Raw genomic sequence first — 24,546 nt, 5'->3', positions numbered from 1 at the left:
TTGTCCCGCAGGGAAGCCCACCATCTAGATCCTTGGAGGTTGGGGTCTTCGGTTGAAACTCTCACATACTGAGTGCACCCTAGGGAGTAGAGCTGTAAAGAGCTGCAGCTATGGGTTGAAAGGTAGCCAGGTCTTGAACAGCCCCAAAGAACCCATGGAAGACGGCGGGAAGGAGGACTGACAGATTGGTCAGGCACAGTGGGAGCGCAGCTGGAGTGCTCTTGGAATTTAAAGAGCTAGTGGGGCAGGAGTGAATCTAGGATATTTGAGATTGGGATGAGTATAGTTCCAGTTTTTCTGTGTTTGTACCCTGTAAGAATTACGAGGTTCCCCAGGGGAACTTAGGTGCTGTCAAGAAGAGGCCCATTGATGGTATGGTTCTCAGTTTCCAGATTGTCGTGTGTCAAAGACAGACAAAGCTGGATACTAGTGAAAGGGGTAAGGACTGGTTTTAATCAGTATCTGTTATTACGATAGGGAGAAAAAAGTCTAGCATGAACTGACGTTAATCCCAATTTCCACAGAGGTGACTGGGTGTTTTAAAGGGAGAAGGGGCGTGGAGGTAGGGAAGGGGTTGAGTGGGCATTCCAGTAGAGTCAGGGACATGAAATTTGACAAAAAATGGGAAGTGGGGGGTTGGTTCATGTGAAACCACCGTGGGGTTGCTAACTGATGCTTCTTGAAGTTAGGTTCCTACCCTCCCGTAGAGACTGGGAGACAGGGGCCATAGGGTATTGGCTGGAACAAATAGTAAATTCATTTGGCAGCCTCTTCCTAGGGCTACGGCCTTGAGCTTTCAGAAACCATGTTAGTGTTTACACAAGGCTTTACGGGCCAAGCTTGAGGCGTCATCCCAGAAAAGGCTGAGAGGGTCCTGGCCAGAGACTGGTCAAGGGGAGAATGTCTGTCACTTGAACGTAGACACGCTCAAAGGGTGTATGTCAGGGACTTCACTCCCTCTGCGCAGCTTCATGCTGGGTCGGTCCTTTCCCGTGACAATGGGGTGACCAGGACGCTTTGCTTTCCCAGCTGTGCAGCAGAAGGAGATCACGCAGAGCCCATCCACCTCCACCATCACCCTGGTGACCAGCACTCAGTCGTCGCCCCTGGTCACCAGCTCAGGGTCCACGAGCACCCTTGCATCCTCAGTCAGCGCAGACCTGCCCATCGCCACCGCTTCCGCTGACGTCGCTGCGGACATTGCCAAGTACACTAGCAAAGTGAGTGCCAGTAGCATCCGGGGGTGGGGGTGGGGGCTCAGAGGACCCGCTTCCTGATGGGAGCCAGAAGGATCTTGACCTTGCAGGCTTTCCAGGGTGCTTCGGAGGGGAGACCCTGTTTTTCTTGAGGCTCTCCAAGCCCACATTCTTCCATTTGGGTCTCAAGTTGGATCCAAGCAGAGAAATCTAGAATGCACTGCATCTTATTCTGAGGGCTTTGATGCTAAGTTAGTACACAGCGGAAAAATGACATGGCATCAGAATTACCCTTCAGAATTCATGGCACTCATCGAGACGGTTTCCTTAAGCGCTGGGACGAGTTACTGTTCCGTCAGTTAATAACAGACCAAGGGGTTGGTTTGCATCTAGAAGCCACGTGGAACAAAGGGACAGAATTGTAAGCATGAGATGTATAAGGTACGACGCTCACATCTAGGTCTTTCCAGGAACCAAGATGGCCTAGGGAGTAGTGGCATCCCTCCTGACGCGCCCACCCTCGGGGACATGGTGGCAGGAATCCCCTCAGTGGGTTCATTTGTGGGTGTTTTCTCCTGCAGGCTCTTTCTCTGAATTTGCCAAGTGCTTCTGTGCTCACTGTTGAATTCAGGTGGATACATCCTGCAGCTCTTCTCACCGTCCCGTGAGCGTGCTCTGGTGTTTTTGTGCGGGTCCATGTGACACGCTGCTTCATAGCAGAATAACCACCAGAATGTCAGCTCCGCGAGAGCAGTATCTTATCTGTTTGGCTTACCTCCAGGGCCTAGAAAAGTGCCCGCACACAGTAGGTGTCGACATAGAGCTGTCGAGTGAATGCCTGTGGGTGCCTGACGCCTCTTCACCAGGCTTGTTACTCTCAGTGGCTATTAATAGTAGTTCATGAGTAATAACCTAGGAAGAGTATTTAGCATATGACTAAGCAGGCAGTAGTAATAATTTACTCTTCACAAATGAGTATATTACTAATTAGTGATGAATAAATTATTCAGGTTTCTAGAAAGAGTGGGTGACAGTCATTGGGAATAGTTGGATCTCGAATTCTTGAAGTCTTTTAATAAAGAGTTGCGGTATTATGTTGGGTTAAAGGTAGGCTCCCTTTTAGTTCTGGATGACAAGAGACACTTACATTCTTTTACCGGTGTGTTTTTGTTAGTCATTTTCTTTTTATCCCTTCTCTCAAGGTATATCAGGTATCGCTGCATAACAAATTACCACAAAACACAGCAACTGAAAACAACTCATATTTCTTATCTCAGGGTTTCTGCGGTCAGGAGTCGGCATGGCTCACCTGGGTCCTCTGCTTTGTGAATTCCCATGAAGCCTACTGACCACAGATGTTCAGTGTCCATGAACTCATTGTGCTTGCATGTGGCTTTTTTAAGCAACTCTGCATAACATCCCCCCGCTCCCCCAGTCTCCCCCTCACCTCAGCTAGAATCAGAACTGGTCTCGGGGATGACTTTGTCTCTCCCATTTACTATGTCTGTCCTCCTTTTGAATAAAATGCATGAATTGTTAATAGGGTCGTTGAGTGTCAGAACAGCCAGGATTCAAGGTATAGTCATTGATGGCCATTCTCAAGATTTTAGTCTTACCTGTCCACCAATGAGTTATTGATATAATATTTTTATTTAAGTTAAATTTAATTTTATTTAAATTGACTTCGTTGAAGAACTGAAATAAAATTGAGCTTAATATTGTCAGATCACCCTTCCTTGTCAAGACTTGAAGCCCAAGTCTTTGTTCCTTTGGTTAAAAAGATAGATTGTCATATAAGTGTTTGGTACATATTGGAACCAAACTGAGACTTTCTTCCTAATGGGATGTGCAGAGTTACAGGAGACTGGAAAGGGGGGTCATGTTTTCATTACTGATTTAAGAAGGTGTCTGGTATTGTCTAAATGGTCCCTTGTTCTGCTTGTAGTCCAGCCTTATACCACCTTTCATTGATTTGGTCCAAGCCGCCTATTTACAGATGGGGAAACTGATGCCCGTTGAGTGGCTCTAGCTAGTTTTCTGAGCTCTTGCATTTAGTTTTATTCTATTACCTTTGGCTGCCCATTTTGCTCTTACAGCAAAATTGAGGGGTGAACGTCTTTTTTTTTTTTTTTTTTTTTAAAGATTTTTATTTATTTATTGAGAGAGATAGTGATAGAGAGAGATCATGAGGGGGGAGAGTCGGAGAAGCAGACTCTCCGCTGAGCAGGGAGCCCGATGCGGGACTCGATCCCAGGACTCCAGGATCATGACCTGAACCGAAGGCAGTCGCTTAAACAACTGAGCCACCCAGGCACCCTGAGGGATGAACTTCTTGATAGACATTGTCTTTACAGTTAAGAAAATGAACACAGTGAAATATTTTTGGAGCTGATGAACTTTCCTCTCTCCAAGGTGACCCGGAGTCGAAGACCCAGATTTGTGTGTTTTGGCAGAAGGGTGCTCTTTAGTAATGTTGCGGCCTTTGCTATATTTGGAAGAAAGAGTGAAAGTCCGTCCACAAATCCATGATTTCTTTAAAATGGAATGTAACCATTGCATTAGTAATGTATTGAATTTCATCCGCTTTCTAAAGTTTTCTTGTAAAGCCATTTTGTTTTAATACTTTAAATTGACATGTTGGTGCAGTGGGGCAGGAAGGCCCATACAGAGCGACTGCATAAAGCACGAAGTGTTTTTCCTGGCACCGTCCATGTGTGGCCCCCGAAACAAGTTAGGAGTGGAAATCTCCAGATGTCGTATTCATTTTCTTCCCATTTTGGGGTGAATTTGGGGATTACTATTTTGGGGATTGGCGGTTTCATAGTTAACTCGTGTGAATTTTTTTTCTGTAGAGATAAACAGGTATTTCTGAACACCTGCCCTGAACCATAGTCTTCACTCGGATTTCTCACGTCATCTTTGTGCACCCCCTACCTGGGGTACTGCAGTTATCCTTGTTTTCTACATGGGGAATCCAAGGCTCAGAGAGAGGATGATGATGGAAGCCAATCTCGGGCATCAGAGACGGGTGGTCTGTGTCTTGCCTTCTCGCTGGATTGCAGCAAACTGCAAAACAGTGGAGACTTGGCAGTGACCAGGCCATGCCTGGAGGCCTTGTTGGGTCTCCTGTCCCCTCCTCTTTCTCCTGTGGTGGGCGTGGGATCAGCCAGCAAGTGGGAGGTAGGAGAGAAATCATCCTGCAGACACTATTCAGTCAGTAGATAACTAGGTGCTTGCTGCGGGGACCTGAGCTGATGTCACAAACTTGCTGATGCCGTCGGGGCTCAGATGCTTAAAGCAAAGGAAGAGGGGAAGCAAACTGGAGAGGCAGTGAATGAATGCCCTGACCCTCCAGATGAGCCTGTGGTTACAGAAACTAGCTTTATTTGTAGGTGATTCATTACTCCCCTGGTTTATACCAGTTCCTCAACCTCAGCACTGGTGACACTTTGGCCTGGAGAAGTCTTTGTTGTGGCGGCTGTTCTGTGCGCTGTAGGGAATTTAGCTCATCCTTGGCCTTCACCCAGTAGATGCCATCTCCCCCCCCCCCCCGCCGCCCCCCTCTGCCATGACAGCCACAGATGCCAAATGTCCTGTGAGGGGCAGAATAGCCCCCTGTTGAGAATCACTGCTTTATGTTAGATAGATTTTAGATGTCTGTCCTCTTGAAAAGCCTCAGGGAAGTGAACACCCGAATTGTTTCTGTTTTTATCTTTCAGATGATGGATGCAATAAAAGGAACGATGACAGAGATCTACAACGATCTTTCTAAAAACACTACGGGAAGCACAATAGCCGAGGTCAGAGATGACACATAATTCCTTACTTGCTAAGAATGTTTTATGGGCTGCTGTAAAATGGTGCCAGGAAGCAGATTTTCTGGAAGTCCCTCCAGGGTGCTCTGCCGATTGTGGTTGTTGGGGAGGGTACTTCTTCATTTAGCCAGAAGGCTGGCTCTGTGGGGACACACCCTGCTTTGTGTGATCAGAGGACAGCCCACACCGGAGCCTGAGTTCACCCCCTGGTCTGTTCCTTTGGCCCCATGTGTAGTTGTCTCTTGGCTCTCTGTAAATGTGGACTTTTTTATCCAAGTGGTTATTGTTGTTTAAGAATTCGTGTACTGAGAGCCTCCACAATCATGTGGTTGCCTAGGGAATGGAGTGGTTAAGACATTAAATTGTTCACTTATAAGTGACCATTTATAAAAATAGACCTCTTGAACTTCCTTCCTTAGGCTAATTTACTGTGAGCCAGATGCAGTGGAGTCACCAGGTGAAGTGATGAGTGGCAGGATTTCTTGAGGTCATTCAAAGTGAGGTTGGAGACCAGGAAATTCCACACAAGCTATTGACCTATGAGGGCCTGGCAGGGTTAGGATGACCCTCAGAAGAAGAAAAAATCTCTGGGAAGGTGTCCTAATAGGCTTTTGACGGAGAACGTTGTGAATATAAAGCTTTGAGAGAGGTCCTGAGAGGAATCAGTGAGTCCCCTGAGATTTTTTGCTCATGTGACCCTCTTTATGATTGGGCCAAGGATGTCACAAACAAGAAGGGATGATGTTGACTTAGAAAAGCACCCCCCTCCCCAAATACTTCATTGTTTTTTTGTTTGATTTAAGAATTGGCATATGGTTGGAAATACGGATCCATAATGTCTCACTTGAAACCTTGGGGTCCAGATGTGTGCCAGAAATTTTCAGAATTTAAAGAGGCAGTATGCACCCCCCCCCCCCATTTCTGCTGTGAAATATGCTTGTTCACACCTTGTGGGATAAATGAGGGTTTCTCAACCTCAGCACTGCTGACGTTTGTGCCAGATAATTCCGTTACGGGGGCTGCCCTGTCCATCATAGGCTGTTCAGCAGCACCTTGGCTTCTGCCTCTTGTTGGCAATCGCACCCCTCAGCTGGGACATCCTGGATGTCTTCAGACATTGCAGTGTCCTGGAGGGAGCTGGGAGGGCAATGTTGCCATCGTAGAGAAGCACTGTGGTCCTCAAACTCTGTAAATACCCCATAGCAGTTCAGGTCAAGTTATTTTTTTCCCTCCAGTGACTTTCCTGCAACACTTACCCCTTCCTCCAATAATACCCTTTGGTTTCCAGAGACGTTAGGCTTTGGAATTTCAGGTGAATGACTGTGGATCCCACCTAAAATGTTAGATAAGAGATAAAGCTATCTTTGTTTTAGTTTCTTTCTTTCTTTCTTTTTTTAAAGATTTCATTTGTTGATTTGACAGAGAGAGAGAACACAAAGGGAGCAGCAGAGGGAGAGGGAGAAGCAGGCTCCCCACTGAGCAGGGAGCCCGACTTGGGGCTCAATCCTAGGACTCTGGGATCATGACCTGAGCCGAAGGCAGACGCTTAACCAACTGAGCCACCCAGGCGCCCCTAGTTTCATTTTTTTAGACCAAAGTTATAATCAAACCTATTATGTTTTAATTTATTATGAAAATCTGGTCCTTGTTTTTCATTCATTCATTCATTCATTCATTCATGTTTAAAGTAAACTCTCTGCCCAATGTGGGACAACCCCAAGATCAAGAGTCGCCATGCTCTAGCAACTGAGCCAGCCAGGCCCCACTCCCATCCCCACCCCTGCTTGTTTTTACTTGAAGTGACTTTTCCTGGAGCCAGTATTTCTTGGAAAAGATGGACTGCTTGTATCGTTGACCCTTGAAAAATGGGTTTGAACTGTGCTCATCTATTATATGTGGATTTTTTCCAGTGCAGTACTGTAAAATGCATTTTCTCTTTCTTGTGATTTTCTTAACATTGTCTTAAGCTTACCTAATTGTACAGATACAGTATCTAATACACAGAATGTATGTGTTCATCAACTGCTTATGTTTTTGGTAAGGCTTCCTGGTCAAGAGTAGGCTATTAAGTTTTGGGAGAGTCAAAAGTTACATGTAGATTTTTGACTGCCTGAGGGTGCTGGCGCCCCTAACCACCCTCCCGCCCCACGTTGTTCAAGGGTCAACTGTATTTCTTTTTGGAAACAATTCTTCTTGAATTTGGGTTAACACACTGGTGCCCACCTCTCTGGACTGCAGCAGCTAGGCTGCCTACGCCTTGATCTACCACGTGGCATTGACTCTTAGAGCTGGAGGTCAAGTTCCGAGCCCCCGCTGGTGAATGCCACCTAGACGTGCCTTCTAAGAGTCCCGCTCCCCCTCGTTACAGATTCGCAGGCTGAGGATCGAGATCGACAAGCTGCAGTGGCTGCACCAGCAGGAGCTCTCTGAAATGAAACACAACCTGGGTGAGGCCCGGCGGATTGGTCCGTACTGAGGACGGTTTTGGGCGGTGAGCTTCTATGCAGCTCTGGACGCAGGTCCAGGCTGTGAATTGAGTCTGCAGTAGGCTGGGGATGTCCCAGTGCTGGGGAGAGCACAGGATCCTGGAGAGTCGACCCCAGGTGTAAGAGCAGGTATGAGGGGGTATTCCCCTCTTTTCTCTTCGAGATACCAACATGTGTAGTAGAGTAGTAACAACAGCAGTAGGTCCGTGTACTGAACTCTGGACTTGGGGCCAGGAACTGTTGAAGTACTTTTCCGTGAATTACCTTGTAATTTAATTCTCCTGGAAACCCTTTTTTTTTTTTTTTTTTTAAGATTTTATTTATTTATTTGACAGAGAGACAGCGAGAGTAGGAACACAAGCAGGGGGAGTGGGAGAGGGAGAAGCAGGCTTCCCGCCGAGCAGGGAGCCTGATGCGGGGCTCGATCCCAGGACCCTGGGATCATGACCTGAGCCGAAGGAGACGCTTAACGGCTGAGCCACCCAGGCGCCCCTCCTGGAAACCCTTCTGAGCAAGGGCTCTGCTATCCCCATTTTCAGGTGAAGCAAGTGAGGCACGGACACGTTGAGGAAGCTTGTTGGAGTCTCACAGCTGGGATTCCGGTTCCGGCACTGTGGCTCCAGATGTTTCCTTCTACCTGTTGAATATTGGGCGTTTCACCAAAGTCTCAGACACCTCCTTTGTGTCCCACACTGTAGAGGAAGCTTCTGTGTTGCTCCCTGGTTCAGACAGAGTGCTGTTTTGGCCTGCCATTGTGTCCATGGTGTTAAAGGCTCTCCCCCCCCCCCCCCCCCCCCCAAGGTAGAGCATTTTCCTTCAGACCATCGTGTAGCATCAGCCCCAGAATCCAAATGCTGGCTCGGGTCCCCAGTGTTAGGGAGGCAGACCCAGGTGTGCCCGCCTGCTCGCAGGTGATTCGTGTTGAAATCGTGCATTGCAAATGCAAATCCTTAGGAAGCTGACGGAGGAAGTTAGCCTTCTGTCCTTTAGCGTGTTGCCGTGGAGGGAGTTTAGTTGGATATTGTGGCTTCTTCTTGTTTCTCTAATAAAGTCAGGGAATCTATTTTTATGCGGAATCTCTCCATTCTTAAATAATTGGCTGCACGTTTGAAAAAAAATACACGAGGGCTGGCCAGAACTTGCCGTGGTCTGCAGGCTCCTTGTTAAAGGCAGCGGCGAGGGACAGAGAGGCTGTTTCTGGCACCAGTGCAAGGGGTTAATTTTCTTTTTGGTGCCTTCTAAAAATTTTAATTAATTAATTAATTTTGAGAGAGCGAGAGATCGCACGTGTGTGAGAGAGCCAGGGTGGGGAGGAGCAGAGTGAGCGCGAATCCTAAGCGGAGTCCACGCCCAGCGCAGAGCCTTGACGCGGGGCTCATGAGCTGAGCCGAAATCAAGAGTCGGAGGCTTAACCGATTGAGCCACTCATGGTTTGAGGAGAGAGAGAGAGAGAGAGAGAGAGAGAGAGTGTGTGTTTTGATTTCAGGAAGAGAATTTTGACGATCGAAGGATCCTTTATTTTTCTGTTGGCGTGCAGGTCACCCCTGGGTGAACTGTGCATGGAGTTCTTGTCTCAAGTGAAAGGAGGAAGTATCAGCAGACTGAGCGGTTTGATAGTTGATCAACCATAATGATCCATCACAGGGTCCTGTGTGGTAGATTTCACCCACTGCCACCAAACACACTAAATGGAAAGCATGTCCGAGTTCCAGGGCCAACTCTGTCCTTATTAGCCGTGTGCCTCAGTTTCCTTATCTGTGAACGGGATATTACAGTAGAGCTTGTCTCACAGAGTTAGTGTGAAGATGAAGCGAGTTGATACAAGGTGGTCAGAACAGCACCTGCACGTATATGCTGGGTGCTTGTAAGTGTTTGGTTGCAAACACACTGATGATAAAATTCAAAGTGAGCTCAGTGGAAATTGCTTTGAAGGTTTCTCTGAGGACTTCCCGCAGTATCACGGCGGGGCTCTGGTTATCTGCAGATACTGGGATGTAGCCAGGCTAGGTTACTCGCCTGGGGGTCACACAGCCGAGGCACCTCTGAGCCAGGATCCGCACCCGTGTCTCTTGGAACCCATATCCTGGACTGCCTTTCTGATCTGGTATGAAAGCCTCCCTGCCCTGGGCCGGGGGACTGGTGATGAAGCTGGTATCCTCTTCCCTCCCCTGTCAGAGCTGACCATGGCGGAGATGCGGCAGAGCCTGGAGCAGGAGCGGGACCGGCTCATTGCCGAGGTGAAGAAGCAGCTGGAGCTGGAGAAGCAGCAGGCGGTGGACGAGACCAAGAAGAAGCAGTGGTGTGCCAACTGCAAGAAGGAGGCCATTTTCTACTGCTGTTGGAACACCAGCTATTGTGACTACCCCTGCCAGCAGGCCCATTGGCCCGAGCACATGAAGTCCTGTACCCAGTCAGGTATGGCCACTCGGGGTGCGGCCTGTCCTAGGCCCGGTGCGGTGGGCCTTCGGCTCCCCCGTGGCCCACAGGCCCACAGAGCAGACTGGTGTGGCCAGGTTGGCTTGCCCTGTCCCTTGCCAGTCTTGTGCGGACACAGAGCCGACACGTGAGGCACAGCTGTTTTGAACTTTTGGCCTCCTCTCTGTTACTGGGCTGAGTGTAGATTCTTTTTTTTTTTTTTTTTTTTAAGATTTTATTTGTTTATTTGAGAGAGAAAGAATGAGAGATAGAGAGCATGAGAGGCAGGAGGATCAGAGGGAGAAGCATACTCCCTGCTGAGCAGGGAGCCTGTTGCGGGACTCGATCCTGGGACTCCAGGATCATGACCTGAGCTGAAGGCAGTCACTTAACCAACTGAGCTACCCAGGCGCCCCATGGCTGAGTGTAGTTTCATGTGAGGTGTAGTGGTTCTCAGTGGGGTGATTTTTGGTCCCCACCCCAAGACACTGGCAGTGACTGCAGGCAGTGTGGTCGTCCTAACCGAGGCGGTGGCTACTGACATCCGGAGTGGAGAAGCCAGGGATGCCGCTAAGCATCCTGTAATGCACAGGACATCCCCCCTTGATGAAGAATGATCTGGCCCAACATGGTCAGTTGCACTAAAGTTGAGAAATCCTGCTTTTAAAGATTTTTTTTTTTTAATTTATTTGACATAGAGAGAGGGAACACAAGGAGGGGGAGTAGGAGAGGGAGAAGCAGGTTTCCAGCTGAGCAGGGAGCCCGATTCGGGGCTCGATCCCAGGACGCTGGGATCATGACCTGAGCTGAAGGCAGAAGCTTAACTGTCTGAGCCACCCAGGCGCCCCGAGAAATCCTGCTTTTAAAGTAATACTGGACTCCTAGCTTTAAGTAACATGGATTCTCAATTCTCATGTGAAGGAAAAAATGTTGGTTTGGAACTATCTTTGTCCTCTCTTTCTAACAGAACAGGCAGCCCTCAGGCTAGGAGCCTCCAGCAGGACACACTATCCAGCTAGAATTTATTAGTAATATTTTCAGTGTTAATTTTTACAGTTAGCTTTTATTTCTGACAGATACTAGTTTTATATGCTTAGCCTTCCTTTTTTTTTGAGAGCAAGTGTGAGCAGGGGACAGGGCAGATGGAGAGAGAATTTTTTTTTTTTAAGATTTTATTTATTTGACAGAGAGACAGACAGCAAGAGAGGGAACACAAGCAGAGGGAGTGGGAGAGGGAGAAGCAGGCTTCCCTCGGAGTCAGGGAGCCCGATGTGGTGCTCGATCCCAGGACCCCAGAGTCATGACCTGAGCTGAAGGCAGACGCTTAATGACTGAGCCACCCAGGCGCCCCAGGAGAGAGAGAACCTTAAGTAGGCTCTGCTCAGCGCAAAGCCCAATTCGGGGCTTGAACTCATGGCCCTGAGATCATGACCTGAGTTGAAATCAAGAATTGGACACTTGGGGTGCCTGGGTGGCTCAGTCGTTAAGCGTCTGCCTTCGGCTCAGGTCGTGATCCCAGGGTCCTGGGATCGAGTCCCACATCCGGCTCCCTGCTCGGCGGGAAGCCTGCTTCTCCCTCTCCCACTCCCCCTGCTTGTGTTTCCTCTCTCGCTGTGTATCTCTCTATCAAATAAATCTTTAAAAAAAATAAACAATTCATATAATTAAAAATTCTATAATTAATAAGATAGTGTGTCTGTTAGACCGGCGAACTTTTTGAAGGTGACATGTGAGTGACCAGGATTGAGAAGCACAACCAAGGTCAGAGGTTGGCAAACATTTCCTGTGAAAGGTCCACAGAGTAAATATTTCTGGGTTTGTGGGCCATGTGGTTTGTTGCAACTGCTCTGTTGTGCTGATTTGGAGAGAAGGCAGTCCTAGACAATATGTTATGTGGTGGGCATGGCTGTGTTCCAATAAAACTTTATTGACAAAAATAGGAGGTGCTAGTATATGCCAACTCCTACTTCTATTATTTTGTCATTTTATTTATTTTTTATTTTTTATTTTTTTTATTTATTTGAGACAGAATGAGAGAGAGAGAGCACATGAGAGGGGGGAGGGTCAGAGGCAGAAGCAGGCTCCCTGCCGAGCAGGGAGCCCGATGTGGGACTCGATCCAGGGACTCCAGGATCATGACCTGAGCCGAAGGCAGTTGCTTAACCAACTGAGCCACCCAGGCGCCCTTATTTCGTCATTTTAAAAAGGCAGTATTGAACCACCCATTGCTGGGTCCTTTTACTTTTAGGGAGCTGTCTTCTTAATGGCCACTTTAAATCTCTTCCTGCAGTGGAGTTAAATTCTCCTCTAAGTTCTGGAATGTGTCTGATGACCGTTTTGTTGTCACTATTACAAGGTGGCCAAAATGTCCTTCATGTTCCTTTCTTTGTGGCATTATAATGTCCATCTTTCAGAACGTCCTCTCAGATGCTCCAAGCTTCTACCCTCTCTAGAAACTCTCTGCCGTAGACATCGTGTTGTTTTTCATGTGGATTTCCCTGCCTTGCTTTGGAAGGAAGCAAGTGCACGGGGCTAAAATAGGACTAAAATGAGAAATTACGGAGTGAGTAATTCTAGATCAGCGGTGGCAGGCTGGCTTTGCTGATGGGCTTCATCTGCTCTACCACCATGCTTTCGTCTCCACAGTGACTTCATAAAACTTGAATTAATGAACTGTTAAAAATTAACCTATTTTCACACTAAGTCTGGAATTTTGGCTTCTAGAAAACTGGAAAAGCCCCTGGGCGTGACTGTGCAGCAGCTGTCTGTTACGGATGGTGGGTGGGTCAGCGTTGTTCTGGGCTTGGTGCAGAGTGGGGCTTCCCGCCGTTCTGGAAGCCGCGGTGCTTGTCTCATACGTGGCTTCTCTCTCCCTTTCCCCCCAGCTACGGCTCCTCAGCAGGAAGCGGATGCCGAGGTGAGCACAGAAACACTAAACAAGTCATCACAGGGGGGCTCTTCCAGCACACAGGCAGCCCCTCCGGAAACAGCCAGCACCTCGAAAGACAAGGAGACCTCGGCGGAGAAAAGCAAGGACAGCGGGTCGGTGAGTAGCCACTCGCCTTTGGCCAGTGACGCCAACACTTCGGGCCACACGGAGTCTCAGCACCCGTCCCCATGCCTGCCACCTCTGCACGTCCCATGTGGGTAGGAGGTTTGTCTGCAAGGTGGTCAAGGCAGCCTGCTGCTGGGGGTGATAGTCTTAGCTGCTCTTCAGCAGTGGGCATGCGGGCTGGGACAGAGGGACGTGGAGCCCGAGTGGACGTTTGTGTGACTTGGCAGCTGCTCTCCGGGGACTCTCAAAGTCTACAACAGTGTGGTCCAGTAGAACCTTCTGTGATGACGATAGCGTTCTGTGTCTGCTCTGACATCCACTAGCCACATGTGGCTGCTGAGCGCTCGCACCCTGGCTGGAGGGAGCAAAGACTCGCACTCTCAATTTCAATTTTAATTAATTTAAATATAAATAGTCACATCAAGCTAGTAGCTGCCGTATTGGAAAGCGAAGGTGGCACCTCCTAGTTCCCAGTGTGTGGTGTATGTCACATGGATTGCATGCAGAAGTTATTTTCGGTGGCACATTGATAATGTTCTACATTTGTAGTCATTATGTATTTATTTCAATGTGTATTAGGAAGAGAATAAGTCCTTATGCCATCCATCCAAACCCTTTGATTTCATTGATAATATTGCCTGGTAAGTGGTTAATGTGAAATAAACGTGAGCTGGATAATCCTTTTGAAGGAATATACCTCCTCTTTGGATGTGGGCAAAACTCTGGAGGGTAGGTAGGTCAGTGGAGGAAGTTGAGGAAGCAGTGAATGTTCTAGAAGCTAAGGCTGTAGAGTCGAGCAAGGGGCCACCCCGTTACTGGGTTCCAGCCTGTTCATTCTGGGAGACAGAGCAAAGGTATAGGGCCGTCCCTGCTGACCTGGCCTCCACCCCCATGGATCCCTAGGCTTCCCTGGGGGGCTACATTGGCCCCCGTGCCTTGTGTCCATCTCTCTCTTTTTGTATTTTTAGACCCTCGACCTTTCTGGCTCCAGGGAGACGCCCTCCTCCATTCTCTTAGGCTCCAACCAAGGCTCTGGTATGTTGCCCCCTGGTGGGTGAACGGTGCTCTCACAACTCCTCCCGGGCAGAGGGGAAGCCATTTTCTCAGGGAGAACTTTAAGGGTTTATGGCAGTGGTTTTCCAACCACTGTGGATCCTTAGGGATCTTTGGGGGTGCCCTGGGCAGGTCATTGGGGGGTGAGGGAGTGGCCGGGCAAGGCAGCTTTCAGGCACCTCTCCAAACTGATCAGTTTTTCCCTGGGTTTGTTTTATTTATTGGGGTTCCGCATAAAAGTTCATTCGAAAGGAGGGTTCTGTTGCTGACCTGGGGTGGGGTAGAAGGTGTGCATGTTAGGTCGGGCAGTTCTTCTGCCCTCAGGGAAATGACCACAGTGAGTGAAACCATCTGGAACTCTATTCCTGAGGTCCCAGCGCCCACATGAGAGGGCACGTGAGCCTTTAGAGAAAAGAAAATTTTTAGTTGGGTGATTTTTCTGTAGAAATCTTTCTTCTTGGGGAATGACCTGGTAGGCTGTTTTGGGGTATTTTCTGGGGCTAAGTTTTTAGGTTTTCTGTGGGGTTTGAGCTGTCCTCCATTCTAGCCTGAAGGGTCATTTTCCTGTCCCCTCCTAAACCAGTTTTGGGTGATTCCAGAGGAGAGGGTTCACAGAAGGTGCCCCCATTGAGGACAATTTGCATCATTCAGGGTCCCTTAGCTCCAGGATCTTTCTGTCTGCTGGACGATTCTCTTCAGCTGAAAACCACACGTTACTTCCCTTCTGTGTATTCAGTGCACTGAGGAGGAAGTGATGTTCTCAGCATCCGTAGCTGGGGAAGGTTTCCCGGAGGGGCTGGGGAGTGGGATTCAGGTTGAGGGAGGGGGTAAAAGGGAGTGGCACGAGCCGACTTTAGGGAGAAGGTGAACTTGAGATTAAATCTGACTGAACTGCCTGTTGAAAAAGTCGTCCCCTGCTCCCTTCCCTCCAGTCCTCTGACTGAATCCCCGAGAACAGTTTAGTTTAGCGCTAAGATGCCTTTTGCGCCTCTTTGATATTTTCTCGTTTCTCCTTTTAACAAAGACAGAGCAGACTTGGCATCTGTCTAGACGTTCATGCTGCAGTTTGGTTTTCATTATGTTTATTTGTAGAGTTGCCCTCTGTCTGTGGCACGTGTTACTGATTTTCTGCTAATGATGTAGGTAGTGATATAAAATTTGTTTTTTTTTTTTTCTTTTTTTAAGATTTTTATTTATTTATTCATGAGAGACAGAGAGAGAGAGGCAGAGGGAGAAGCAGGCTCCCAAGGAGCAGAGAGCCCGATGCGGGACTCGATCCTAGGACCCTGGGATCATGACCTGAGCCGAAGGCAGACGCCCAACCATCTGAGCCACCCAGGCGCCCTAAAATTTGTTTTTTTTTAAGTTTAAAATGAGCTTAAAATAAAAACATGGAATAAGCAGTATGTTAGGAGGACTGTGGCTGTTTCCGAATCGTGAAGGTGATGGGAGAGAGGCCCAGGGTAGGGAAGCATCGCTTCCGACGGGGCGGGGGCGGGGGGGCGTTGCCGTTGGGGTTTTGGAGCAGGGGAGTGGGCTCAGAGCGGCACTGGGGACGTTGACTGCTGTACCGAATCTGCTGGCGTGAGGAGGACTGTGTGCAGGAACGTGGTTGGGGGATGACCGCATTCCATGTCTGAGGTGACGAGGTATTACCCAGCCCAGGGGCTGGCCGACTTTCTGTGAAGGGTCAACGGAGCGAATACCTTAGACTTTGTGGGCCCTGTGGTCTGTGTCATAGCTGTTGAGCTCTGCTGTTGTAGGATGAAAGCAGGCATGCATCGTATGTACGGCACCTGAGTTACACACGAGTGTGGCTGCGCTCTAAGGAAAATCTGTGTTAGAAAATCCAGGCATTGGGTTGGATTTGGCCCGTGGGCCATCGTTGTTGGACCCCTGGCCTGGAGCACACGGGTGTCCCAAGTGGGTGGAAAGGAAGTGTCACATGGGGGAGAGGAGGCCAGAAGCCCCAGAAAGTGCTGATGACTTGGTACTGGGTGGGTGGCAGCAGAGAATAGGCAGAGAATAATCCCCGAGGAGTCTGGTGACAGGACGGGGGAGGAGGAGGGAGGGTAGGATCCTGAATTCTACTTGAGATTCTAGGAGGATGCACGGCACTAGGCCATTTGCAGATGATTGGAGGTGCACCAGAATTTGTCGAGTGTCTCTGGGGCCAGGTCCTGGCTAGGACTGGGGATTTAGGGGTGAACTAGGCAGATGACTCCAGGGGAAGTCAGAAGAGTGCTTAATTGATGCTTACGGAAGAGCATGAAGCAGTTGGAAACCTTAGTGCGTTTATTCCCAGCTTCTGTGAGAGAAGTTACTATTTCCATTATGCAGATGAGGATGTTGAGGCCGTGAGAAGTTAAGTCACATGCACGAGTAACTCCGTAAGTGATTATCAGAGCCAGGACTTCAGATTTCTCGGACTCCAGACATGCTGTCACCCACGGTGCTGGGAATACTTAGGTTGACCCGTATAAAATTGTAAGTCAAAACTGGTTGAATGTCGGCAGTTTTCTATGGCTCAACTAATAAGGTGCTGATGTCTGGGGAAAGTCAGGGCTGTGGATGATATGGCCTCTTCCCTCCGCCCCCGCTTCCAGACCTGCTCTTTCCTTTCTTTACTTCCCTCCTTCTCCTTCCCCAGCTTCATTTCCGTGGCTCATTCCAGCAGCACCCTTGCTCACATAACCCAGCCTCCCATGGCTTCTGGTTTTCTCAGTATGTCCGTTTGGCAGAACCCCACCTTGGACAGACCCCAGCCATCCATCCTTTACTCGCCTATACCCAAACATCAGAGGTCAGCTGGAGAAGGTTGCGCAGGAGGACGCGCTCATTCCGCCCCGCACACACACATCTTGACCACTAACCTGAGAAGCAGACGTGTTCATCGGCCTGCTCGTCTGACCAGATCCGTTGCATAGCAGCCTCTGTACCCGCTCTCCACAAGGGCAGCTTCCCAAGTTCTCTGCCGTGTCGCAGACCTCCCGGCTCTCCCTGTGCCGTCATTGCCAGCATGTGGCCTCGCCTGTTCCTTCAGAGGAACACAGCCAGGCGCTGCCCCCGCCCCCGACCTTTCCAGCCTCCCGGCCTTCAAATCTCCCCACAGCTGCACTGGCCTTTCCCTCCCTGTCCTCTTGTAGACAGATGTCTTACTTTCAGTTGCTTCCTTCCCATGGCAGTTAGCTGGCTACCTATTTATTTTTATTTTATCTTATTTTTTAAAGATTTTATTTATTTATTTGACAGAGAGACACAGCGAGAGAGGGAACACAAGCAGGGGGAGTGGGAGAGGGAGAAGCAGGCTTCCCACTGAGCAGGGAGCCTGATGTGGGGCTCGATCCCAGGACGCTGGGATCATGACCTGAGCCGAAGGCAGACGCTTCACCGACTGAGCCACCCAGGGGCCCCTATTTATTTTTAAAGATGTATTTGTTTGAGAGAGAGAGCACACGAGTAGGGGGAGGGGCAAAGGGAGATGGAGAGAGAGAATCTCCAAGCCGACTCCCTGTTGAGCATGGAGCCAGGCTCGGAGCTCGATTTCACGACCCCTGTGATCATAACCTGAGCTGAAACCGAGTCAGACGCCTGACGGACTGAGCCACCCAGGCGCCCCCTTCCCATGCATTTATTTTTATTTTTTTTAAGATTTTATTTATTTGCGAGAGAGAGAATGAGAGAGAGCATGAGAGGGAGGAGGGTCAGAGGGAGAAGCAGACTCCCTGCCGAGCAGGGAGCCCGATGCGGGACTCGATCCCGGGACTCCAGGATCATGACCTGAGCCGAAGGCAGTCGCTTAACCAACTGAGCCACCCAGGCGCCCCTTCCCATGGCATTTAAATACCCTCCTGTACTTCCAGGTTCCTTCCTTGGCACCTTGCATCTCCCCCTAGAGCGGTGCTGCCCCCTAGAACATTCTGTGCTCCCTGTGCTATCATCCCCTATGGTAGCTGCTCGCACACCTGGCCGCTGGACCCTTGAACTGTGGCTGATGAGACTGAGGAGTAGAAGTTAACATTTTCTTTCACTTTATTTAAGTAGCATCGTGTAGCTAGTGGCTACCATATGGAACAGCACAACCTACAACCTGTCTCCTTCCCCAGCCCAGGTCGATGTCTGTCTAAGAGTTGTTCCATCCTGTCTCTCTTGCTTTCTTACTCCTGCGCTCTCGCCGTGTGGTCTCTGTCTCGGCGCAGTCACCATTGAGCTCTGAGCCATGAAGAACTGTGGATGTCTTAAATTCTAAATGGCATTTTGAGACGTTGTCTCACAAAGATGGGATTGGTCAGAGTCCCAGGATCTCCCCAGCAGAAGGGACCGTCTCGGCAGGTCTTGGCTAAAGAAAGAGGTGCACCTTGGGCTGAACTCAGGAGGTGTCCACATGTAGGACCTGGGACCAGGCTGGACGGGAGGCATATTAGCAAAGGGGGGGAGCACCCCGGAGCTCACTGTCAGAGATTGGAGGAAGAAAAGTATTTTCAGGCAGTGTTGCCACGACATCCCGCAGCGTGAGCAGGAAGGACAGAAGCAGGAGGTGCCCGGAGGCCTGGTCAGGACAACAGACTTGCGTCTTACCATTTTCCTTTATTTCTCACAAAACGTTGTGCTGGAGGTTGTGCAAAAGCCTGTTTGCTGCCCCTTCGAATTCCTCGTACGTCGCATTTCTTCTCCTGGCCCTTGCCGTTGGCGGCCATGTGGGTGGAATCTCGCGGACGGAAGTGGGCTCTGAAACCCTGGGGACTCCTGAGCTCGGAGTAGCTCCTGGCACTGGGTGGGTGAGGAAGAGGAGGGGACAGCCGGAGGGAGAAAGCTTTTAGTAGGGGGTATACCCTTCCTTGCTGCTTGCCTGTCTTTTAATTTTGAGATTCTAAAGCAAAACACGCATACAGTTAGAGAAAATAAAATGGTCCAGAGAAGGACTGTTCCTAGGCCCAGTCCCCACTGACGTCTCTGGTACTTACCTCCTTACGTACAAATAATGTATTTCCCTGTACTTTTGTTTCTGGATGTTAGTTTTCCACATTGCCTGTTGACTTGGGCTTTAGAAGATGAGAGTTGGGCTCGCCGATGACCTCTCTTCTGCCCCTCCTCCCTGACGACTTGTGTCACTGTTTAGGTGCTCTAGGGGTTCCCTGGGTCAAATACAGCGTGCACTCTTGTTCCTCTTCTGTCCACTAGAGAAGGCGTCTCTTGTCCCCTCCCTTGGCAGCCGCCCTCCACTCTCGCCCCTCCTCCTCTAGCCGTGTCCAGCCGGCCCTCTGCTCCGCTGTGACCTCCCATCCTCAGGGTTGAGAACAGGTGCATCTATCCCTAACCGCAGTCAGGTCTTCTTTGGCACCTGGCGGCCGAGCTGGAGACCTTGAGGCCGGGTTCCCGCAGTCCGGAACTTGCTGTTTGTTGCTGAGGTGCTTGGGCTGCCGGGATTATGCGTCCATTCGGGCCCAGCTGTCCCTTCTGCAGTTTCTGTTTTGTCCTTTTGTCCTACCTTCAGTTATTTCCGCACCAAGCTCTTCAGTGGGCCCCTTACCCCTCATGTCCTTGAAAGCCCTTTCTTATCACTAATTTTTGACTCTTCGGGTTCAGATGTTACTTGTTAGGGTCCCGTCATCGTGGCGGAGGAGTTGGCCCCTCAATACCTCGTCTGTAGCCCCTTCCTCAGTCCTGACCACGCCGCCTTCCTCACCCGCCCCGCCCGGCCCGTCCTCAGTCAGCCTTGGTGGTAGAGGCGTTATGATCCCCTTCAAGAATCCGGATCCCTTGGGTGATGCTCTCTGCCTCAGTTTGGTTCTGGCCCCTGTCTCCCTGGTTGAATTAGGCTCTGGGCAGAGCTAGTGGTTCAGAGAATTGTGCTTTCGACGTGCTTGTCGCTCACAAAGTTGCTTTTATGTCCTTGTGCACCTTATCCACCACCAGTCACACCGTGCTATGGCCAGTGACCCCGCCCGCGGCTTAACGTGCACAGTAGAAAAGTGCCAGTCCCCTTGAATGCCTCCGGTTGGAGAAGGGCTCACAGTTCTGATTACGGCGGGTGGCCTGTTGACGAACATAAGTAGCAGGTGCTTGGGTTGTGGCCCTCCGAGCTCCCTGATGGTCTCTGAGCCTGCCTGGACCAGCTCTTCGGGTCCCGGTGGGTGTGGCAAGCAGCCTGCCGATGCCCCGAGCGCCCCGGCCCGGCAGCCCGCGCCCCGGCTACCCAGCCCACAAGGGGAAGTAGGACCCTGTGTCCCCGAAGCTGCTGGGATCGTTCCTGGCCTGCAGAAGGCTCGTTGTGTGTGCGTGCATGCGTTTCTCTTCGTGGGTGTGTCTTCTGTTTTCTGACTGCTGGGGCTTGCTCTCCCTTCTTGTGCTTCTTAGCTGTGCTTTGCAGGGCCATTGAACCCTGCAGTAGGAAACGAGAGCCAGAGTGTACAGTTTGGCTTCTGGAAGGGATCATCCTTGTTGTTTTTCAGAAAGGGCCCTAGGTTAACCCCGATTCTCCCCTGCACTGATTGGCCATACTAGCCAGTGCCCTGTGTCCTGTTAGCGTGAGGAGCAGGGTCCTGCAGAGACCTGGATTTTCTCACGTTGGATGATGACCAGCTGCACCACTCCCCAAGACCTTCCTGAAGAACCATCCTGTGTAGGTTTCACGAATAAGGAAGAATGAGTAAGAGGAGCTGGATTTAGGACCCCAGTTCTGTCTACCGGAACACTGCCCCCTCTTTTGGTCATTGATGCAGATGGTTAAAAAAAAGAAGTCTCTCCTGGGTGAACGCATTACTTTGGAGATTTTTATCTTTCTCTTCATTACTTATCTTCCAAAACCAGAATGCATGACTAAACACACGCATTCCTTTTTACCAGGCGGTGAGAACTGTCATCCCCCAGCTCTGTTCTGGTCCCTTCCTCACTCATTCTCGTTCTGTCTCTGAGCTTGATGGTTGGCTTCTTTCAATTAAATATTATCATCCCACCTCAAGAAATTTAAAAACAAAATTTCATCCCAGCCTCTGTGAACTTGTCAGAAGATCCAGGGTGTGATGGGGTCTTGGCAGTGTGCTGATGGGTCGATCGCCATCAGCCCCGCCCACCTGAGCTGAGCTGCACGAGAGCTTACAGACCCCTTGTTTGGCTCTTCCTTCAGCTTCCTCTTAGCTTCCACAGCCACTGTTTAGCTTCTTGTGGTCCACGCATCCTCGAAGCCATCCTAAGTCTTCTCTCTAGTCCTGTGTCCTTCGGGGCCCCCCACCCTGTGCTTGCTGGGTGTCTTGTTTCTAGCTCGACTTAACCATTCTGGCCCTCGATCCTTCTCCTCTGTGATCCTCTCCCTCAGGCGGTTTGGTTATAGTCTGTTTTTCAAGTTGTCTATAAATTGACTAAAGAATCTCCACCAGTAGAAGGAAGTCAATCAAATGCCACATTTCCGTGCCTCTTTCCAGCAGCCGAGCTTGGACACAGAGGTGTCCAAGAGGTGCTTGGGGTCGATCTGCCGTGTGATACGGGCACACGGATACAGGTGCCGCGTAAGGACTGCCTCCCTTGGCACTTCACTTCCTTCCTCACCAATCGTGGTCCTCCACCACGTGACGGCCTCCTGTTTTTCTGATCAGCTGTTGGATCCCCAAACGAGAAGTCGTTCTACCTTTGTGCTCTGGAGACACCCCCGCGTTGGGGAGCGGACGGTGGCGCGGGCCACGCTGCCCCGAGCGGGAGGGCAGAGCGGCGGCCCGCCGAGGAGGCGCGGGCCCTGTGGTGGGGTGGTTCCGCCTCGGGGGGGCCGGCGGGAATGCTCAGCCTCCCCTTCTCTTGCTCTTCTCCTGCAGACCACTCCCAGAGCAGTAAGTCTGGTTGCTGGAGCAGCGGTGACGAGAAGCGAGGACCCGCACGCTCCGAGCACAACGCCAGTTCCGGTTCGAAGAGTCTCCTCCCGAAAGAGTCTCGGCTGGACGCCTTCTGGGACTAGGGACAAGTCACGACACAAGCCGCCCACGCCGTGGAGGAAAAAAAAACCAGACACCAGGGCAGTAGGGAGCAGCAAAGAAACGTGAGACTGGAGAGCGCCAGGCACGCAGACTTGGCCTTTGCCCTTGGCACACAGGGCAGCCCACACTACATAGCGGCCCGCGCTGGCATCGACTGCGGCCTGCTGGACCCACACGAAACCTACGCTTTAGGTGTAAATGATGTACAATTTGTGGATGTCCTTGAACCTAGAGTACCTTCCCCTTTTTATATTTGTATTGACTTTAACTTATAAAAAAAAAAAAAAAAGAAAAAAACAGAAAAAAATAAACCCAGTAACGAAAAGAATGTTTGGACGCTGGAGGGGGGCTGGTTGGTCGGCCCCTTCTGTCACGGCGGCATGGAGCCCGGGCCCTGGGATCGCTGTGGCCCGCAGGCCTCATCCGTGCACGCCGCGGGGGGACGCGAGCCATCGGTTCTCGGGCGTCTTTACGCAGCACATCGGGACCAGGAGTTGTGGGCACATCCCGTGGAGCCATCGGCCCCTTTCAGATACTACGTTCCTATGTTATACAATGCAAGCTCTCTGGCCCGAAAGGCCACCTGGAGAAGCTAGTTTATTTTGTGTGGTTTCAGTGATGACTACTCCTAAAAGGGAAGAAAAAAGGCCCCTGTTTCCAGAAGACGGAAACAAGCTCCGCTCAGCTCCACCGCAGGAGAGGACAGAGGAAGCGTGAAGAGTCATAAGCTCTGAAACAAAGAGAAATCTTTTCTTTGCTTTGTGGTTCCTTTTAAACACACTCACACATGCTTGGTAAGTGATGCCGTGCTTCTTGGAAGCGAGCACTCAAAGGCAAGATGCACGCAGAGGACATTTGAGTCTGGGATGAAGCATGTATGTATTATTTATACGATGGAATTTTCATTTTAGCATGAAACAGAGGCAGTGTGAGAGGAAGCCAGACACCGGCCGCACTGTAGTACCATTTTGTATGTTGTGTAAAACAAAAAGCATTGAACAAAGCAAAAGGTGATGTATGTATATGAGAAAATTAATTGTACGATATCATTCCAGTACATTCTGTTGTACATTTTAGTCCTGTTTACTTTCTCTTCGTTGTTGATAAGAGGATGCGAACTGTGTACAGTTTCCAGCTAGTTACCCATATTAGAGAAGAACTACACAGAGAGAGTATTAGAAGAAAAAGAGAGAAAGAACATTTGTGAATTGCAGTTGTCAAAAAAAAAAAAATAGCCTAGCTGGCCTTATTTGTGAAGCATAATTGCTTTTAGCACATGGAAGTATTTTTTCACATTTTCTTTGTATAAAATTTGTATTAAACTTAAATATCTTTTTTGATGATGGTGTTTCTTTGTGACTGAGCCAGTGGACTCGCAAAGTATGCTCTTTTGGGTTCCGCCCCTCCCCTGCCCCCGGTTTTTTCAGATTCTTCACCTTTTTTTAATTAAACTGTTTTTGGAAAAATGGCTTGGTCGTCCTCAAATTTGCAGTTTTCCATTGGGTCGGGATGGCCGTGTCCGGTCTGCATGACCCAGCACAGGAGGTCAAGAACATCTTCACAGGTGGTGGGCACATGATAAATAGGGGCCCCCAGTGGGCGCCTTTTCTGGGAAGTCCGCTTCCTTGGAATTTATTGACAGGGACACACCAACCGGAAGGGAAATCCTGGTCAGTCTTTGCAAGACAGTGAGTGAGGGGAGAGGACAGTCTTCCCGTGGCTAGGGTGGGGGGCTGGGCAGCATGCGACCTCAGCGCGGCTCGGGTACGCCCTGGTCATCTAGCTTTCGTGGGTCACAAAGTATTTTAATTTTTTTTCAACCATTTAAAAATGTACATACTATGCTCAGCTCATGGGCCATATCAAAAGCAGGGTATGGGCTGGATTTGGCCCACAGGCCATTTGCTGACCACTGATGGGAAAGGAACAAGATGGGGATATTTTATTTTTTATTTTTATATTTATTTATTTTGGTGCCGAAACCCGGGAACGAACCAAAAATGGAGATTATTCAAGGGGTGAAGGTGGCTACCCTGGGATTATGCTGGGACTTGTCTCAGGAGGGGACATTTGACCTGAGACCTGAATGAAGAGCTGGCTGTGGGGACATGAAGTGTTGTGAGCATCCTAGACTGGGACCAGCAGGTACAAAGGCCCTGGGGTATTCACTCTGAGCTTGACATGGCTTGATGAGCTGCAGGGTGGCTGGTGTGGCTGAGAGGAGTGGAGGTGGAGAGGGCACCGGATGTCACAGGGTCAGTGGTCCCTGGCATTCACCTGGTGGGTGTGGGCCACCCTAATGTGAGCCGCCAGATGCTCTTGTAGAAACAGGCCCAAAGAAGTAACTAGCTCAAGGCCACGGAGCTGGTGAAAGATTCTAATTGGACTGCTATTGAATGCTTTTTCCAGTAAATGGAACTTTTTTTTTTTAAAGATTTTATTTATTTGGCAGAGGGACACAGCTAGAGAGGGGACACAAGCAGGGGGAGTGGGAGAGGGAGAAGCACGCTCCCGGCTGAGCAGGGAGCCTGATGCGGGGCTCGATCCCAGGACCCTGGTATC

At 49.9% G+C, this 24,546-nt stretch overlaps 1 protein-coding gene across 28 annotated transcripts in view; it reads left to right on the top strand.

Annotated features, from left to right (window-relative positions):
- The window catches only part of ZMYND8 (zinc finger MYND-type containing 8), a 126,130-nt gene extending 102,806 nt beyond the window's left edge, over positions 1-23,324 (top strand). For 20 of the 28 annotated variants that reach the window (XM_064573303.1, XM_064573301.1, XM_064573311.1 and 17 more), the window contains 6 exons: positions 1,030-1,220; positions 4,916-4,996; positions 7,380-7,458; positions 9,673-9,912; positions 12,798-12,958; positions 21,826-23,324. In XM_064573303.1, coding sequence (XP_064429373.1) covers positions 1,030-1,220; positions 4,916-4,996; positions 7,380-7,458; positions 9,673-9,912; positions 12,798-12,958; positions 21,826-22,050 — 977 coding nt within the window. In that variant the 3' untranslated portion in view covers positions 22,051-23,324. Of the gene's footprint in view, positions 1-1,029; positions 1,221-4,915; positions 4,997-7,379; positions 7,459-9,672; positions 9,913-12,797; positions 12,959-13,935; positions 14,003-21,825 lie in introns of all 28 variants that reach the window. The other 8 variants (XM_064573313.1, XM_064573304.1, XM_054510150.2 and 5 more) reach the window with 1 other exon arrangement.
- The last annotated feature ends 1,222 nt before the right edge of the window (positions 23,325-24,546 follow it).

Source organism: Mirounga angustirostris, unplaced genomic scaffold (assembly GCF_029215605.1).
Source record: "Mirounga angustirostris isolate CCGP_5_RB_7025 unplaced genomic scaffold, mMirAng1.0.hap1 SCAF_10, whole genome shotgun sequence".
Classification (NCBI taxonomy): Eukaryota; Metazoa; Chordata; class Mammalia; order Carnivora; family Phocidae; genus Mirounga; species Mirounga angustirostris.
Note: the sequence above shows the minus strand (reverse complement) of the source record. Positions and strands in the feature narration are given on the sequence as shown.